This window comes from Ambystoma mexicanum, chromosome 4p, assembly GCF_040938575.1.
Source record: "Ambystoma mexicanum isolate Mex_15411 chromosome 4p, UKY_AmexF1_1, whole genome shotgun sequence".
Lineage (NCBI taxonomy): Eukaryota > Metazoa > Chordata > Amphibia > Caudata > Ambystomatidae > Ambystoma > Ambystoma mexicanum.
Genome location: NC_090927.1, coordinates 603,247,462 through 603,268,118, shown reverse-complemented (window position 1 = coordinate 603,268,118; position 20,657 = coordinate 603,247,462). Strand labels below are relative to the sequence as shown.

Below are 20,657 nucleotides of genomic sequence, written 5' to 3'. Positions count from 1 at the left end.
ACATACGAAGTGCTACCAAGCTCCACAAATCCATGCCACTACTCCTGAAGTCCTGCCCTTCTCTGCAACTGGCACATTTCAACACTCTGTCAAATGTTACCTGGACTGTTCCAACCTACCTTTTCTGTGGGACTTGGCACAGGTGGTCCTTGCACGTTTGCAACAGGCACATGGACATAGTTCCCTCACCACTACCCAGGAAGCCATCAATGCCATTCAGGCTGAACATGATCAAATCTCAGGCTTTGCTAATTGCATTGGTGCCCTGGTCTGTGCTCCCTGCTCCAATACAGTAGAACTACAGGGACCAGGACCAGCAGCACACTATTAGTATACAGATGACAAGTAATGCCATCTTCACCAACGCACACTTCTGTGCCTGGTTTCCTGTGTTAACTCATGATTCCAGGGTCATCCAAGCATTCATCCAAATTTCATTGAGACAAATATAGCTTGATGGACATGGCTCTTGGGTAAGTAACTCTCCATCACATCATGTACCCTGTAACTGTACCCCTGCCTACACAACATGTAGCCCTATCTTCACTCATTCATCCATAGCAGCTGAACTCCACTACATGTCTTGCAATCACTAGGGTTCCCAAATGACTCCATGTCACCAGAAGACATCTTTGGGCAAATGGGAGTTGTAGTGTTGGGTCATAGCAAGTGAATACAATGGACTGAAATAAATATCAAGTGAAGACAAAGGCCAGGACAGGAGTAGGGTATCCCCTGTGACATGGATTCATCTGATGATAGTGTCCTACATTTCTGTATCACCTCTGGTGGATGAGCTTGCAAGATGTGATCCTCTATGCCATCGAGGGCCACCCTCTCAACACTGTATTACATTAATTTGAAATAAAATGTGTAATGCACCATGTACAGACTATACTGTAATAAGGCTCAGTCCACAGCCAGTTGCAGGAAACCCTTGGAGGATGATTAGATTAACAAAAGAGCCAAGTTGTCCATGCCTTGCGGAATTGCAGAACATTTTCCATTTGCTGGATGGGTAAAGGTAGAGCATTGCAGAGTTCTGGTGCTGCAACAGCAAATCTGCAAGCAGCCTTGTATTTACATTTTAGATATGTGGATCACAAGTAAGCATTGTTCTTCAGATCAAAAAGAGCAGAGTGAAATGGTCTATATTGATCATTCTTTTTTTGCAAATAAACAATATAGTTGACATATGAGTGACTGCAGAGTACTGGACTTTTAGGAGTTGTTCCAAACGATAAACAGCAATGTAAAACATAACGAATTACAATAATCAATGCTAGAATTAAGGGGAGTGCTAACTACAATAGGGAGTTGGTATAAGGAGCGACTCTTTGAAGGATTGAGAGCTTATTAAGGGAGGTTTTTAGAAGTTGGTAAATTTGAACATTTACATCCAGATCCTGTTAGCAATGACTAACCAAATGTTTTACTTTGAGGACATAAGTCATAAGAATGTAAAGTAGAAAATAATCAATGCGGGAGAGGGACAAATATTGGAAGGGTCAACAATTTATGTATAGAGCCCAAAAGAAGGACCTCTGTTTTGCTGGGGTTCAATTGCAGGGCATTATTGAGCATCCAGGTTTCAACTTCATCCAGACTATGAAGATTGCCAAGATTAGAGTCCAGGCCATTGAAATATATGTAGATTGAATGTAGTTGGCAGATGAATGATAGCTATGCCCATGCTTGATAACAATGTTAAACAGGGCCTGAGAGAAATGTTAACATGGGCACAAATACAGAACTCACTTTTCTTGCCGAGTTTTATCTTGTGAAAAGGAGCAAAACTATTTCAAAACATGAGCCAAAATATATGCACAGTCGTGTCAACCATAAAGTAGAATAGCAGGATCAACAGTGCTGAAAGATTCCGAAATATCCAGCATCACCAGGAGTGCCATGTCTCCTTGATTGGGACATTCCAGGATATCGCCCCAAACTGATAATATTGCAGTTCCCATGCCATGGCTGTAGCAAAACCCAAATTGAAAGCTGTCAAATTCCGTTTGATAACATTTTGGAGTTTGGATGTTACCACTTGTTCTAAAATATTTGACAGCCAAGTAAGGCCTGCCACTGGACAGTAATTATTCAATCCTAAGGGGTCCACTGATTTTTTTCTCAATAAGATTGAAATATAGAGGAGTTCAATCCCTCGTGAAAAGATGTATTGACAAGTGATGTTTTTAGCTTTTGTGATGCAATCTGCAAACGTTCTGGCTGATACTGCCCAAAGGGCTTCTTCTATACCAGAAATGGCCCAGAGATTTATAGATTTCCAAGTAAACTAACAATCTCATTTGAAGAAACAAGGGGGAATCAAAATGGTTGTAGAAGTATTCTTTTGTGGTGGGGGGAGTGGCTTTTTGTCTTATTGCCAATTCTTAGGCGGTTTTCTCATTAGAAAAGTGGATTGACTATCTAATGTTTTGGCAATTAAATAAACTAATCTTTTGAAGCAAAGCAATGATTACAGGAAATAAAAACTGTTGATTGAGCTATAGATGGATTTGTTAACAACTGGATATCTAACATATTACATACAGGTGACTTAGAACAATAACTTGTTGTCTCCATTAATGAGGGCAGGGAAGATGTGGAGTACTGGGGATCCATTCCGAGATCAGCTCCAGCACACCACATGGTTTAATGATAGTTGACTGCTAGGCACCTTGTGAGATACTGTGGCTGGGGATGATGCTTGATATTGAGCATTACATTCTCCTGGGTCTAGCTTTGGGGTATAGTGTTTGTTTTTGTTTTAGGTGAGCAGTCGCTGGCCCCAATGAAAATCAAACAACTACTTGCACTTTACCGCATTTAGTGAAGTAAAGAGGAGAATATTGTGATTTTTTCTGCTGGCTAGGTCCATGATATTCACTTGTCACAACATAAGTATTAATGATTGGGTCATTTCACAAGCAAGGTGCTGGGTGCATGGAGCCCTCGTAGATATTTCAGATGATTTTGCGTTTCTAAACCTACCTCCTGTTGCAGTCTTGGGATGAGATGTCTGTAGGCAGTGAGTCACCGGATGATGGTTTTGACCACTCTCAGCTATGACAATTCTGGATAAAGCATCAAATCAACATCCCACTCTGTTACTTTATGCCCACCCACAGGGGGTCAGTCTACACAATCCTGGGATGCCTACAGAGGGTTCAATGGGCCCCTTGTGTACGTGGCGTTCATTGACTATTTTCCTTATTGGACAATATAGATTGGGTGGTTGGATAGAAGGTGCAGAAATAGTTTCTGGAATTTGCTCATGTGCGATCAAGGTTACAGGGGTGGAAGGCATCTTCCAGTGGCTATGCTAACGGATGAACAACACGGCTGGGCACAGCACTTTTATCGGTTGCCTAGGTCATGGTCCTGGTCAAAGACCATCTATTGAGCTTTGGAATGAAGACTGGTCCCTCCTGACAGAAAGCATGGGATTCTTTGCATTGCTGGCTCTTACTCTTGTCTGTGCATATTCGCGTCCCTATGTATGTGTTTTACAGCAGTAGTGTCTGCAGTGTGATTCTTTGTTGTCTTATGGTGGTAGCGTTCTGAAGAGTGCGCAGAATTGGATTCCTTTTCTTCTGTGTTCATATTTGGGAGGCAATTGCTTCTAGATTCTGTTGCAGGTCAGGCTTTCATTCTGGGATTGCCTTATTTTGGTTGCAAGTATAGATGTCTACCAGTGTTCAATATTTTTAAGGAGCGAGCCTGCTGGTATCACTTGAATTGAGATTGATTAAGCGCTAGACGTGGTTCTCTTCTGTGATTCCCCCTCAGAATCTCCTCTTGCTGGTCTAGTGCTATATTACGCTGCTTATGTTGAGGGTTCAGGATGCCCCCGGCTTAGGCATATGAACTGGTCAGGTTGTTCCAGGTGAATTATCATTGGGTCGGTGAGGGATTCCTTTGGTTGAGTCTCCTTGGATATGGTTACATTTTATGTGTCATTCAATTCTTAGGCTCCCTCTCCTTGTTGGTTGTCCTACAGCTTGGGGCACTCCAAAGTTTCTTGGCTGTTCAAGCCCACGGTTTGATATCCTGCTCCTTTTCACTTGACTGTGAGCCCCTTAAGAACAGAGCCGGCGGTCAGTAGGAGTCATTATCAAGTCAGGTGTGGTTCTTCCCCTGGTTGTCACATACAGTTCCTTTTAGTTATATTTCCTTAGGATGGTTGGTCCTGTAGCAATGCTGAGGGCATCTGTCTGTTCTTGCCTATGTCTGTTCATATTTCAGAGGCAAGACAGAAGCTCCATTGGCTTCCCATTGAGGCTAGAATAGAATTTCGACTGAATGGACTTAATCCACAGGATCTGGAGGAATCTATAGCTTGGAGACCTGCTGTGAATTCCCTCAGATCAAATAACACTCATTTGTTGGTGGTGTCTAGATGCAAGCTTCATATTGTAAGTAAAGGAGCCTTCTACGTATCAGCTCAGAGAGCATGGAATTCCACCCGAACCGACCTGAGAGAAACTAAAACCTTGAACGAGTTCACAAAGAGATTAAAGGCACATTTATTTAGATAGATCTACCTCACTGGTAGGGGTTATCGGTTAGTGTTGTACCCTGATGTTGTGTATGTGCGTCTGTTTTCAGTCTTAACATCTTTTAGCACCTGTATGCTTCCGGGCGTCTTGGGCTACGCTATATAAATTAATAAAGTCTTTGGTATACATCATGAGTAAATTCTGGAATTTGAAAGAGTGAGATGGTGGCAATGCTCCAATTACTTCCCAGTAATCCTCATTACTACTAATCACAGTGTCGCAGTATTGACACCCTCCCCTCCCTCCCCAGTGGTAAGGCCAGCCCATTTCCTATAGTAAGCACAGGAGGATTCTTCGACAGGTGAGGCCTTTTACACCCCAGATGTGAGGTAAGGGGTTACAACAGAAAAAAAAACAGATTTTTTTTAGGAAAGCGTTCGGTTGGAAAGCAGATTTCTTTCGTGAGTAAATAATGTATAGATTAGATTAGACTAGATTAGGGATTTGTAATGCGCATATCCCTTCGGAACCAAGCAGTAAACTGCATCTAGGCGAAGATGCTAAAATCCTTTGCTCGCATTGGGACACAGTCACAGAACCCATCAACCACTAGAACAGGTATGTTTTTAGTTTTATCTGAAAGGAATAATAGATTACATATTTCGCAGTTCTCCTGGAAGTGCATTCCAGAGTTGGGGGCCCCTGATGGCGAAGCATCGGTCTCCCCGGGAGAGGCATTTGGATAAGGGGACAGCCAGGAGATTTTTCCCAGAGGAGTGCAAAGTACGCACTGGCTGATAGATCTTAATTTTTGAAATAAGACACCTAGGTGCAGTCCCTTGGACACTAAAAGTGGGAATAGGAGTATTGAAGATGACCTGATTCTCCAGATGTTTTGGACGACAGATCTCTTCAGCACCAGGTATTATAGGTAATGGTGAGGGATTATGGAAGTCATAGTGTAAAACATCTTGTGAGCGGAAGGTGGTAGACCCATACAAAGGTAATGGTTCAAATTTCAGCACGCTTTAAAAGGCAAGCATTTGGATGTATGTTTCCTTGCAGGATAAACGAGCTAGCATTAAGCCAATCTGTATGCATAAGAAACAGCATCACTTCAATATAATTATGGGGTTGTTCTCTTCTTATGCAAGCAGTGGCTCACAAAGGACTCTTCTGAGTATTTATTCTGAAATGACAGATCTTTCCAAAATTAAAATTAAATTGTTTACTCACTGCTCATGCTTCACAAAAGTAAACACACACTGTAAATGAGCAATAAAAAACAAATGTAATGGGATGTCAACATTCCTAATGCATTGTGGAAAGAACAACCTGCCCTATAATGTCCATCGAGCAATGGTAATGACCTTGAATACATCCTTGAGAAAAGGAATTCTAGACTAGCAAATGTGTGCACAAAGTTACTGTATTACAACCTCATGTATGAACGTTCACGTGTCCATCGGTTGAGGTTTTCTAAACAAAAGAACGCATCTGCGTGTTTACTCAGCAATCTCTGGATTTTGCAGGGAATACCAAAGTGCAAACAACATCACAGTTAGGGAGTTTCTTATAATAAAATGCAACTTGCATGCAGGGGACCGCCAAGGATAGCACTTCTGTTGAGTCCCCTATATACATTTTCAACAATTACAAAACAGAGTATAAACGTGAACAGTAAATCTATGCAAAATCCGCACACTTTTCACTTTTGCTCTCCAGTTCATGAAAAATAAAGTGGTGCTTCCAAATGATGCTTTGCAGGTAGCGTTTTATAATGGATTCCAGTGAAATTGGCCTGATATTTACCATGTGTAAATGTGAGGCATATACCATTGGAATCCATGTGTTTACGCCTGCACGACAATCACGTAAAGGCATACAACCGGTTGTTCTGATGGCCTGAGTGGTAAAGAATCATAATGAGTTCAGGAGCATGTAGCAAGTTTCCGAGGTAGCCTAAATGGATGTCTCACATCAAGGATGCCTTAAACCTTTTATGCTATACTGGCAATGCAATACAACTGTGATGGGCATCATAATTCTACATCCTACTCAGCTACAGAGTGGTGTTTGGCTTCACCTCCTCTCCCACCCTGCCTCTACTGCTCCTTCCTAGCGCCTTCCTGCTGCCCCCTGGTGAAGTAAGCCCTTTTGGGCAGTGTGCACACTTTCTTGTGTGACCTGCATGTCTCATACTGTGGCAGAATTCCGCTGTTGTGCATTTTCCTCCAACAACCATAACCCGGCTGCCTCTAAGGTGAGGCCAACACGCGTGGGCGTGCTTGCCACCATTTCCTGCTGCGAGTTTCCCCTTCTTGGTAATGGCTGCTTTCTTCCTCGGCACCGGAGTGCCGCAGATGGCTGCACTGGTTGCCATGGTGCCTCTGTGAATACAAGGCCCCTGATTGGCTGCCCCTGCTTGTGAACAGGCCTACCAGGAGGTAGCAGGCAAGAAAGGCGGCCCCCAGCAAAGGCCCACACAAAAGGCCCCTGTCTGTGCCTTCATCCTTTCTCAGTTATGGCGTGGTGTTTGCCTTCATCTCCTCTCCAACCCTGCCTCTACTGCCCGTTCCTGGAGCCTTCATGCAGCCCCCCTGGCGAGGTAAGCCTGTTTGGACAGCATGCACACTTTATTGTGTGAACTTGCGTGCATGTCTCATATTGTGGCAGAATTCCGCCGTTGTGCATTTTCTTCCAACAACCATGACCCAGCTGCCTCTAAGGTGAGGTCAACACATGTGGGCACGCTCGCCACCATTTCCTGCTGCAGGTTTCTCCTTCTTGGTAATGGGCACCTTCTTTCTAGGCACTGGAGTGCCACGAGAGCTGCATTGTTTGCCATGGCTCCTCTGTGAATACTAGGCACCTGATTGGCTAAGCCATGCATGTGAACAGGCCTACCGGGAGCTGGCAGGTGAGAATGCCGGCCCACAGCAAAAGCCCACACAAAAGGCCTTTGTTTGGCACTGGAGGGAGCCCCCCCATGCCGCTGCGTTTGCTGCCCTCCTAGCCATAGATGCAAAAACAACAAACTCACTGCATGCCTGTAACCAAGACCAGGGACAATGTGTCATCTGTGGACACCAGATCAGCTGCTTGGCCTATAACACATCACCTGACTACCTACTGACTGCAAACTGACTCTTGTCTTCCCTTTTACAAAGCCTCACTGCCAACTGCCTTTGCCTACCACTTGTCATGAGTAGTTTCTGGTCATCTCACCCATATCCTGCTGCTTCTGTGCATAACTCTTTATTATGCTGCACTGGTACTCTTTGGCAAAGTTACTTCTAGGTGTGCTTTTTAAAATTGTTGCATGCCCATTTTGTGCTATTTTAATGCTCTTTGTCAAAGTTACATCTAGGTGTGCTTTTTAAATTGTTGAAACCCAATGTTGTGCTATTTGTGTGCTCTTTGCCAAAGTTATATCTAGGTGTGCTTTTTACATTTTTGCATCCCCATTTTGTGATGTTTTAGTGCTCTTTGGCAAAGTTACATCCAGGTGTGCTTTAATGTCTATGACAATGGCACTATCATGGCTCAGGGTCCTCAACCCAATCTCCCCCTTTTCGACCGGCGCCTGCCATCTTTCATCAACTTCCTTCCCACTCCTACTATCCCTCCCTCCTCTCTTTCTGCTCCTCTTTCACCACCTTTGTCAGATGTACCACCCCCCTGTGCCCCACATGGGAAATCCTTCAAGGGTGGTGACCGGCTGACCTTAGCCCACTTAATGCACGTTCTGCTATCAAACATTCTTCCGACATCTGTCTCCTTTTAGAAGACTTTGATCTCGGCATCCTCGCTCTGACCGAGACGTGGTTCAATGCCAGCTCAGTCACTGCTTTTGACTCCCTTGTCCCTGATGGCTACAAGATTATCTCAAAACCCTGCCCCAACCGTGCTGGCTGTAGAGTAGCTTTGATCTTCCCTGAATCGGTCCCTTCCTCCCTCATACCCACCCAACCTTAATCCTCCTTTGAAAGCTTTGTCTGCAACCTTGGCATCTCTCCTACTTCCTCTTTGACCATTGCTACTATCTACGGGGCCCTAGGCCCTACCTCAAACTTCAACTTCCACCTGTATTCCTCTACCACAGCCTCCACTGCACCCCGTGAACTTTGCACCTCTCTCTCCCTCTCTATTCTCCCCTCTGGTCCTACCCACACGGCTGGACAAACTCTCGATGCCTTCACCCATACTGATTGTTTGCTTTCTACCTCTCTCTCCCCCCTCCCTCTCCTGGTCTGACCCCTCCCTCCTCTCCTCCCACATGTGACCTCTCGGCCCTGTGACCGAACCTCTCCCCCAAGCTCTGCCTGCCTCATTTGCAGCCATCCATCCGATGAAATGAGTGTATTTGCTGCATTTGCTTTCACCTGTATCCCCCCTCCTCCTTCTACTGACTCAACCTTTGACTCCGTCCTCAACAATCTCCACCTTGCTATCACTAACGCTTGATACTCTTGCCCCTGTCATGAGAATCTGTCTGAATCCGGCCACCAAGCATAACACTTAGTACGACTCTGATCTAGCAGCCCTGAAATGCAAGTGCAGAGCTGCTGAACGGCAGTGCAGACTTCAAGCTCATCCTCTGACAAACTGGCCTGTCCCCTTGCCAAAGGCAATATCGTCTCTCCATTCATTCTTAGACAAGGGCTTATATTTCTGGAGCTACTAAAAACATGGCTGAACTCTTTAAAATCTGCAAGGAACTAGCGAATCCATCTGCGGTCTGAACCTTGCCTCTGCCCTCCCACACCATCTGCACTGCACTGGCTACCAACTTCTCTGCTAAAACTCACAACATCCTGAGTTATCTCTCCCACCCTCTTCCCATCCCCCTGCCCATCTCAGACCCTCCTCCTAACTCATCCACTCTTTACTCCTTCTCTCCTATCACATTGGACAAGGTCAGCAGAGTTAACTGCTCTAGGAAGGTCTCTTCCAAACAGGTTTCCCCCTGTTCTTCCAGAACTATTAAAGACGGCATTGGCTCCCTTGTTACTGCACTTGCTGATTTCTTTAATCATTCTTTTGCCACAGGTGCTTACCCTCTTCCCTCAAGCACGCCCTTGTGTGCCCCCTCTTGAAAAAGTCTTCTGCTGACTCCTTGTGTCCGGATAACTACCGCCCCATCTCTAGCACTCCCTTCCTTGGGAAACCTGTGGAGAAATTGCTCTTCTGCCATGTGTCCCAGCATACTGAGCTTTTTGGCTGCCTGCACGATCATCAATCTGGATTCTGAGCATCCAGAGGCATGGAAACTGCTCTCCTGAACACCCGTGAAAAATTGCTTGCATCTCTTGACTTGAACTCTCCCGCTGTCCTCACTCTTCTCGATCTCTCATCTGCTTTTGACACGGTCCACCATCCATCCTCATTAAATGACTCCATGATACCCTTGGTATCGCAGAGTGGGCACTAGACTGGCTGACCTCCTTCCTCATTGACCGTTCCTCCCAGGTTATCCTGGGCTCTTTCTACTCACCCACCTCTATCGCCACTTGTGGTGTTCCCCAGGGCTCTATCCTTTCACCTTGACTTTTTAACATCTATCTCGCCCCTCTTGCTCACCCTGTCTCTTCTTTCTCCTTGCACTTCCAGTGTTATGCAGATGAGACCCAACTATTCTTCAGACTACCCCCTGCATCTCTTCTGACTTCCTCTGTCACTCCTGACTGCCTGTCCGCCATCCAGTCTTGGTGCACCACCAATGATATCTGTCTCAATGCCAGCAAGACTGAGATTCTTTCTATCAGGACTCCTGTTCTGCCTTTCTCCCTTCACACTGGCCACCCTATATGGGCCCTCACCCTTATACTTCCTCTGCATCCAGAAACCTGAGCGTTGTCTTCAGCTCCTGTCTCTCTTTCATTCCTCACATCCTGGACCTTGTCAAGAAGGCCCATTTCCAACTCATCCTCCCTTTCCTCACGTTCCCCAGATGCTTAATGTCTCCTGAGCTCTGGTACTCTTCAGGCTGGACTATTGTAACAGCCTCTTCCTTAATCTACCTTCCTCTACTCTCCGCCTCCTCCAGCTAATCCAGAATAGGGATGCAAGACTTATCCTTGGCCTCAAGCCCAGGGACAATATCTCTCCAGCCCTGAAATCTCTCCACTGGCTCCCGGTTGCTGCAAGGATCACATTTTAATCCCTCTGCATCATCCATAAGGCTGTCTGGGGCCGGGGACCATGCCGGGGACCACGCCGGGGACCACGATACTCACTCTCTCCAAATACTCTCCTTCTAGATCCTTCTGATCCTCTGGCTCCAACTCTCTGCTTGCCATGCGCTTCTATAAACAGATGACGGGTGGCTGTTCTCTCTCCTCTGCTGGCTACCTCGTCTGGAACAGTCTCCCAAATTCTTTAAGCTGGATCTCCTCAAGTTCCATAAGCACCTCAAGACTCTCCTCTTTCTGCCCTCTCCCCCGCCTGTGCTAAACCCCACAGTCGCTGTGATTGGTGGCCTGCGACCTTATGTTTCCTTCCGAGTCCTGGCCTTCTGTCCAATCACCTGCAGCATCCGCCTCCCACTGCACTTGCCTTCGGGCACCACCAGCCTTCGATTTCTCTCAGGCATGCACTTATTGGGCAGTAAATCCCACCTACACCTAGCCGTCACAGCCTGGCACTTAGCGTTAGACCTTGCAACTGACCCTCTGGCAGTTGCCTGTTGCCTTAAAACTGGCTCTCTAACACTTCCCCCTTATGTTGCACATGCCGATTTACCCTGTACCTTCTCTCTCTCTGCCCTTGCATGCTCCGAATGTTCACATTGCCTAGTAGGACCGCCCTGTATCTTGCTACAATGCGACTGGGTGCTTTGAAACACTATATTTTGCTGTATAAGTGCCTTACAAATGCCCAGTGAAACTAAACAATAAAATAAATAAAATAAAGCTGTTAGGAAGCATAAGGTAATTCTCTGATTAAGCCTTAAGAAACACCACTTGTCTCTCTCATAAGAATCTGCTAATCTCTTAGTAACAGTCCTTGGAACACTGCATTATCCAAGAGGTATCCAGTAAATATAACGAATAGAAAACAGAGAATGAATTTACAATAAAAACATTTACAATTAAAAAATATATTGGGGTGGGTTTAAAAGCATGGAGGAATATGGGTTTGGGGGGGAAACTTTTAAAAGATTTAAATAATCAATATTTTGTCGTTATTAAAGTTTGGTTCTAAATGCATTCTCTATAATTTCATTCATTAAAATCACATAGAACTTAGCCAAGCGTATGCATATTTTCCATGCTAGCCCTAAGAAAGCCATGATTGTATTAAAGACACAGATGCAACGGCAGATAGTACCCTCTCACTTTACTCGAGTAGCCATCAATAGCAATATCACTCTAAAAAACATGGTCAAATTGTAGTTCACCTTAAATGGCACGTGGGGCCTTTAACTCCTAACCCATTCCACCAATCCCAGTGCACCATTACTCCCTGGCTGGCTCCCTCTCATCTCGACGTCCTCTAGCTTTAGCTGCATTACAAGTAACTCAATATATCATGAAATCTCAGTGCCCGCCTCTGTCAGCCACTGGAAAACTCCCATCAAGACCCATCTGGCTTAACACCATCCCTGCAGGACAGGAGACGTACAAAGACCTGGAGGCCCCTCATCAACTCTGGGGTGGGCAAGCAACGAAACATGTTATGTTCCTTCAACCACTTGTGATTCATGCAAAGTCTCTACGCTTTACTGGCATGCTCAGATATGCTCACTTCTAACCGCCTTACTGGCAACCTTACACCGTGTGATTGCATTAGCCGGATAATACTAACATTCTGTGTCTTCAATAGAATCATGACTTTCCTTTACGCTGGTATAGAACATCTGTGAGACTGGAGGCTCATATTATGCTTCTTTCAAGCTTACTCACCATCAACTAGGCCATTTGATCAATTGACTTAAAATAACAATTCTTAAATACCAACTGTGAGGGATTACCATCTTCTGGGGGGATTTCTCGTGTGAAATTTCACAAGCTCTAGTGAATGGATTCAGACAGCGCCCCATTTCTTACAAACTTGTGTTGGAACGTTTGTACCCAGATGGGTATGCCAGCTATTGGGGGAAATTACCAGATCCACATATGACTCCCCCTTTGCAATTGGCATGCTAGAAGCATGTTAGCAGAAGGGAGGGGCATGCCTTTTAGAAAGTATCCCAGCTGATTAATTCTCTAAAAAGTGAAAACTCATTTTTGGTTGCAAATCTACAAGAAAAGAGAGCAGTCTACACATAAATTCAAAGGATCATTTATGACTACTTGACGGCGTTGCCATCCAAAGGATGTAGGACCGAGAAAAACATTATTCTAAATTTCACATTGGTCTTTTTCAATGCAATTGTACATCGCCTGGCGGCAGTTTGATTAATGAATAAATACAAACCATATATGGCTTGGTATGGTGGTCTATGGGATTATAAAATAAACTAGCTAAACCCTTTGGTGTAATTGTAATCTTATCCTGGTTTTCCAGTGACTCATTCCACTTACATCGCCTTATGCGTATCAGCTGTCTGAGAGAGGGGTTCTTCCCAAGCTAGGCATGTGGGTCCAGCATTAGACATTCTCCATTGTTCTCCTAGGGATGGCTTATTACCTTTCCTAGAAGACAGGACATATGCCTACAAGGTTAGATGGTAACCACAGTTCAAAGGTGAGCCCTGCCAGGAAAGGTTTGAGTTCTCACCAAGGTTCTAATTGCTGGAATTGCTTTTGACAAAAGACAGACAAGCGTGGAGGAGGATTGCCAGTAGCCTGGCTGTGGTTGCAGCCAAGAGAGGGGTTCTACCATCTGGGAATTGCTTAGGCCACTCACATTTCCGGCCACCTCTCTGCTTCCAGCAGACAAAACACTCTTATGCTGACATCATCAGGCAAAGACTGCTACAACAGTAACCAGGATTGGACCTTTTCAAAAGGTTTTAAATTACCCAAACCACTTGGGAAAATGGACTACATAAGGTGGTGAACCCTTGACCCCTTGGTTGAATCATCTTTGGTCAGAAAAAGAGGTTTCACCTGGGCATGTATTGGTGTACAGTCTCCCCAAAACCCTCTGCCATAGAGATGAAGATAAAGACTGCAAGGAGGCCTGAATACTGCACATTAACAATGTTCTGGCTTTTGGAACAGTGTGCTTGCTGCAGATTCCGTGCTCTAGTTGCTCTACCCATTTGTCCAACAACAATAATTACTTGTGGAAATATGTTTTTTCCCGATCACTGTGGCAACATGGAAATATGGACAAATGGTTGCAAATCTATATTACGTTTCTGATGCAGCCATTTTACCAGAATGACACTTATCTGGGGTGGATTGTGTTTCTGTGCAGAGGGGCTATGTATTAGCCGTGTGTGTCTAAACTGCTATTGGGGGCACAGGCAAGACTGTTTTGCGTGTGGTTGGCCCCTTTCTGCCATGGTACAGTGCAGCATATAGTCTATGAAAATGAAATTGTGCAGAATAATTGGGCGTGGTTATGATTAATTTAAGATAAACAATGAGGTTTTCCCGTGTTTGCACAATTTGTCAAATAGTTTAAAGGCTACCAGTAATTACTAAGCTGGTTACTATAATGAATTAATCACACAATTTAAAGAAACATATGGTACCGATCATGCTCTGCTTGTGCAGTATATGGTTATTGACAAAAATATTAAAAAATAGACAAATCAAGACCATATACATAAAGTGTGTTAATAATATATCAATGGTACATAAAAAATGTTGAAAGCAACAATCGCAAAGTGAATATCATAAAGAATCAAGAAACAGATATAACCACTGTATTAATACACAGAATGTTGACCAGAGCTGGTTTTATTGCAGATAAGCAACACACTATAATTGACAAATACAACATACAATATTTGACAAAATGCAGGAATGCAGTTTAGAAAAAATGAAATAAATGTAGCCAATCCGGCTTAATGTGACACAAATATTGTACCACACTATTTTGTCTGCAGGACTTTTCCAAAAATAACTAACTGTCCCTGACTTAGTTGAGGCTAATTGTTTCAGTCTGTAATGAAATATAGACGACAAAAAAGCAAATCTTTGATTTGGTACTGCCTAGATATTAGTCACAAAGCTTAATGCAGAAAAAGGAAATGTGGCTGATATGTTGTACTACGCCATCCGCTACTATGAGTGATAACAAGCGTGGTTAGCCACCATCATTGATCACGAGTGTAGTCACAGCCCTCGTGTATGAGCAGCGGCTAGACTGGCGTTTCGGTGGTGTGATAAAAAAGATAAACCACCTTCGTCAGGATAGTAGATTATTTTTCAGCCCCTAAAATACAACCATATTGTAATACATTCAAGCTCAAGCATGAACGGTACTCAAAAAGAAGAGGGACACTATGTGAACTGTGCACAACCGGACATTGCCCCCTCCTGAGAGGTTAAACCAAGGAGTTCACCATCAACCTAGTCCTAGTGTGTATCCTCCACCCAGTCAGTGTGCCCAAAGAGAGTGACCAAGTACAGCAGGGGAGATCTCAAGAAAATATCGGATATCAACCGCATGCAGAATGAAATGGATAACTCCATTCCTGTTAGAATTTATGCAATGCATGTAGAAAGGGGAAAAAAGTGCCAAATAGGTATATAGCAGGTAGACATGAGGCCGATAAGAATAAGATAAGAATAAGGCGTAGCTACCTACCAGAGTGGTAACTTCAATCTCAGGCATAAGCATGTGAAGCTGCCATATTATGAAAGGTCATCCCTCCAACAATAGCAAGGTGTCTCCACTAAAGCTCAGCGAGATCTAGTAGAGGTAAATACAGCCAGGGTAGTGTTAATTTATTGCATTTCTTTATGTGCCCTGCTTAAATAGTCAGGAAAATATTGCAAATGACACCAGGTACCTAAGTAGGTAAAACATACCTGCTTTGGATGCTGCAGGCTCGTGGTGGACAATGCCGTTGGTTTAAAAGAAGCCTGTGAATGAAGGGGTGGCTCCAAGAAGCTCACTCCATGGCGGCGGAATGCCGATGCCGAAAACAAAAAGTAAGCAAGCCTATGAAACAAAAGCGTACGGGTAAGAACGCGAGCTTGTCTGGATCGAGAATAGCCTAACAAAAGTTAGTATCTCTTCTTAACTTACCTGTGGCCAGCAATTTGTCTGGCTGCGCAATGAATGCGCCGCCGTTCTGCTGCCAGACGTATTTTTGGGTCTGACGCGAGGGCGAAAACACAGCTACGCCAAGTCAAGGAGGTGTGGTTCCTGGTGCGTTAATGATTGCATTCATGGAAAGCAAAAGAGTACTTATAGATGAATGAGTGTGGAATGAGGGACGCGAGGGGAAGAGATATAGTGTTATCAGATACAAGACAACTCCTCCAGAAGAATAAAAAAAATATAAAATTGCTATGAATGCTATGTCTGGGCACGTCACCCAATGAAAAGAACAATGCTCTGATCTATAGCAGGTCGAAAAATAGCTCTAGAGGGGTGGAGAAGAAAAGGAAAAAAGGAAAAGTAAATATGTAATAAATAATAGAATGGACTGCAAGTCGCTAGATAAAATGGAAGAACTGTCAATAGTCCAAAAAATAAATGAAGCAGTAGGATACTAAAGAACAAAACTGTATGCACCTACGGGGCAATTGTTAAAAAGAATGTCAGCATGGGGCAGCCCTACCAAAGCGGAAATGCTTCATTTAAACCATGTTCAATGGTGTCCAAAAGGAAGATCCAGCATGCTTCCTTATTGGCCAGCACTTGGTGGGGATTGGCAGCATTCTTGACCACATCAATGACCCATCAACGAAGGTCTTCGGTGGAGTGGCCATATTCCATAAAATGGCTTACCAAGGAAGAATTGATAGCTTTGCATCTAATACGGGAACGGTGTTCTGTGATGCGAGTGTGGACAAGGTGTTTAGTTTTGCCAATGTATTTAAGCCCACATGGGCATTGGATGCAATATACAGGCCAGGTTGTTTTGCAAATCGAATGATGACATAAATCCCACGTTTTACAATTAAGTAAAAAAGCTATGATTTTGAGTGCAAATTTGCATACTGAGCAAGGACCACAAGGAAAGTGGCCTGTGAGGGGACGAAGGTCCCAGCTAGTAGTTGTGGATCTTGAAGATTTTATTGAGGCAGAAGCATGGACTAGTTGGTCCTTCAAGTTTTTTTGCGTTTTCATGGCAAAAATTGGTAGTGGTTCTTCTGGTAGTAGAGGTTGTGCCATAGCCCAATGTTTCTTAATGATTTTTTTTATGAGAAAGGTATGTGGACTGTAAGTAAGGGCACAGACCAATTTGTCCTGTATTGGCTGATTTGTGGGTTCAAGAAGAATATCCCTTGGGGTAAATCTAGCTCGTTTATATGAATCTGAGATTAGCTTTTTCGGGTACCCCCGTTGTTTGAATTTGGATGTCAAAATCTGGGCATGATGGTCGTAATCAGATAGTAACATGCAGTTCCTCCTGAGTCTCAGGAACTGGGAGTAGGGTAGGCTTTCTTTTTGGGTACGTGGATGGAAGCTGTTGAAATGCAGTAAAGTGTTGCGATCAGTGTTGCGATCAGTAGGTTTGGTGACTAGTGAACAGACGGGTTTATTGGCCTGGTGGCGAATCTGAAGATCTAAAAAGGATATCTGAATGTTACTCATAGTCATCGTGAATGTAATGGTATTATGGCATTGATTGAGCCACTATAGAAAAGCATTAAGGTTGTCTGCAGTACTGTGCCATGTGAAAATAATATCATCAATATACCTGCGCCAGCTGTCAATGTATTGACGATATGGATTAAGGTTTGAAAAAAATAATTTTTCTTCAAAAGTAGCCATAAGTATGATGGCCAAGCTAGGGGCAAATGCTGCCCCCATGGCAGTGCCTTGGGTTTGTTCAAAATACTGATCTCGATATTTGAAGTAGTTTTTGGTAAGAGATATTGACAGTAATTTCATAATGAATTCCACTGGTGCCTGGCTCGATACTGTATACCGTGTCAGGCTGGAACGTATACATTCAGTAGCCTCATCATGAGGGATGTTAGTGTATAGTGCTACAATATCAAATTACACCAGAAAGCTCGTGGAAGAGTCAAATAGTTTGCCTTCAAAAAGCGAAATCACAGAAGTACTGTCCCTAAGGTACGTGGCCGTTTGCTGGCTAATGGGTTGAAGATATTTATCAATGAATTGGCAAATTGGCTCAAGAATAGTACCACATCCTGCTAGAATAGGTCTGCCCGGTGGTTTGATGGCATCCTTGTGGATTTTGGGATTGGCATAGAATTTGGGGGTTGAACCATGGGCTTTGTTTAGAAATTCAAATTCTTTGTCGGAGATCCAGGAGCGTTGAAGTGCATAGTTCGTGATCTCTGAGATCAAGCTCTGGATTAATTTAAAGCGTGCCATGCATGACATTTTCATATCTAAGTGTTGCGTGTGTGTGAAAGAGAGAGAGAGCGAGAGAAGGTGAGAGAGCAAGAGAGAAAGAGATATGACTCTGCATATAGTCTTAAATGCAGTCCAGTCTTAAAAATGTGTAACTGGAACTCAATCAACTTTAATCTCATTTAGTGGTGAGAACTAGGGGTGTAATGTAGGGCGCCAGTCCATCACAGCGGTGCTGGAAGCAAACTGAAGCTGTTTCTCTGTTTTTTAGGGGCGACCTCTAGGGGAGCTCTCTCCCTCCACCACTCTTACCCTGCCCCCTGCCACTACATGAACAAGTGGCCCGTCTTCCCCTGCAATGAGGGAGGCGGGGAGTTGACATGGAAATATCACGAGTGGAGTTCTGCTAGGGGCATCAAAACTCAGTTAAATTCTCCTAACATGGTTGAGTTTCGTTGAGTCTTTTGAATGATACATCATGCCACTAGTGATATGTGAGCACAGGTAAACCGAACAGCCACATTTTCAGAGAATGCCTGAGATTCCACTGTCGTGATATCTTCCATATTTTAGTCGGTGTAAAATTCCAAATCTAGGCCCCACTGACTGGAAACCTGGTGCCTCATTTTGAAACCTTCCATTTCATTGGAACACACAAGGCGAGCTTGTGAATTAGACCATATATCTGGACTTTCACAGACTAATACTTTGGCTCCACTTCTGTTGGCTCTTTTTACACAATATTTATTGTCTTAAATGTGACACACTTCCAGCTAGGAGACAGAGGTGCATCTATGGAGGTAGCGGCACTTGTTCCTGGGTGTGCTGTTGCTGTCCAAGTTGCTTTACAGGCCACCACGTATATAGGCTGGTGTAACAATTAGTAGAGGAGCACACCATGATGACAGCTGTTGCCTTCCTCTTTTGACCTGGCATACTGCAGCATTGATCTGGGATCCAATAAGAGCTTGCCTTTGAAAACCAAGCTTTATTTAAAGGTGCCGGGTGCTTGATTTCCAGTACTTGATTTCCAGTACCCTGTTGCACAATATTGTAAATTGGTATCTGCGTACTAGGTGCCAAGGCACATACAATTGCATGTGCCACACAAGAAGAGACATTTCCAACAGAAATGGAGATAGAATTTACCAATCAGCCAGTGCGTGTGCAATGTTTCATTAAGGAAGTCCTTTCTACTGTGTCAATATTGACATGGCAGTTTTCTTATAAATCTTTCAAAATGGCAGATCTATATTGGGTACCAACACATGGAGATTTTCTATTGCTTTGGTATCTGCTTCACAATGAAGGAAACTGACTGCTACCCACTTCTGACTGCATTCATTTAAAGGGGAAGCCTGGGCTGGATGGAGAGAAGGGGGAACGCGGACCCGAGGGCATTTACGGAGAGCAAGGAGATGACGGAAAGCAAGGAGGCAAAGGTAAGGGCTTTCTCCTACACACCTCTTTCATTTGAGTGCTGCTTTTATCCATCTCTCTGAACAGGTTGAACATTAAGCAGTGTACACGATCTACAAGATGATATTAGGAGCTGACACTAAAAGCCAAACTAACATTGGCAAAGTCAATAGGTCTGGCTTTATTACAGTATAAATCATTTGTATTTTTTTGAGTATGAAGATGTGTTACATGTATGGTTTGGAAATCGTATATGAAGTATACCCTGATGTATGTCAGTAGCCTCAGCAAAGAGACCCCATGTCAACCCCCTGCCGTGAATTCATGCCGAACACACTGCTTGTCCCCTGTGCATGTAGACACCATTGACCATGCTTGCAAGGAGACACCCCCAAACCACCACCACCACCAGCAGTGATTAATGACTTTACCCCTGAAACCATTGGAGGTGAAACTGATCTGATTTCCATCCATTACCCATAGTGCCCCCTGTCTCAGCTATAGCTGTGCTTGCTTCTCTTTCATTGAGGTAGACGGAAACCTACATTCCACTATCTGCTTTAAAGAAGACAAGTTCCTGTTACGTATCAGGCTTTATTTGTTGCTTACCCATTCCGTTTTTCACAGCCAGTTTTACATGAAGTCTCAACCAAATCAATTGCTGCTTGACAAGACTCATAGCCAAACCTCTCTACTTCTGAATCAAATCACTTATTACACAGCCACACGTAAATAGGGCTGAGTTAAATCCTGATTGCACAGCAACACTACTTTCGCATAGCCAGACCCTCTTGCATACTATGATCTGTTCGTAGCTGAGCCATATCTATGTTGGAACAGCCAGACTATTCCACATGGCCATACTCATTTGCAACTGAATCAAATTAATTATTACACAGCCAGTCTTACTTTTTGCTTAACCAAAGCAGCTGTCACATAGCCAGATATATGTGTTGCTGAATCAAATCAATTGTTGCACGACCCGATTTCCTTCATGTCCTAAACAAATCAACTGTTGCACATCCAGATCTATGTGTTGCTGATTAAAAAAAATGTTTGTAGAACGGTTCAGTGTTACTGAATCAAATCACCTATTGGATAGCCAGACAGTTTTGCTGTCTTAAGCACCTTAACTATTGCACAGACCGGTTCTGCACAGCCCAACTGTTCCTACGTATCAGTAAATCAGTTTCTGCAGAGATATTATTATCTGCTCTTCAATGGTATTAATCATTGCATAGCCAGGCTCATACGTCGCTTAATCAGTTTCACTGTTACCTTGCCAGACTAGCTCCCTCCTTTCTTTACAATGACGCACCGGGAGCCCAAGAG

The 20,657-nt window shown here is 43.9% G+C and overlaps 1 protein-coding gene across 1 annotated transcript in view; it reads left to right on the top strand.

Annotated features, from left to right (window-relative positions):
- The window catches only part of LOC138453376 (collagen alpha-1(IX) chain-like), a 254,517-nt gene that overhangs the window by 202,641 nt on the left and 31,219 nt on the right, over positions 1–20,657 (top strand). The window contains exon 25 of the mRNA XM_069606150.1: positions 19,258–19,348. Coding sequence (XP_069462251.1) covers positions 19,258–19,348 — 91 coding nt within the window. The remainder of the gene's footprint in view (positions 1–19,257; positions 19,349–20,657) is intronic.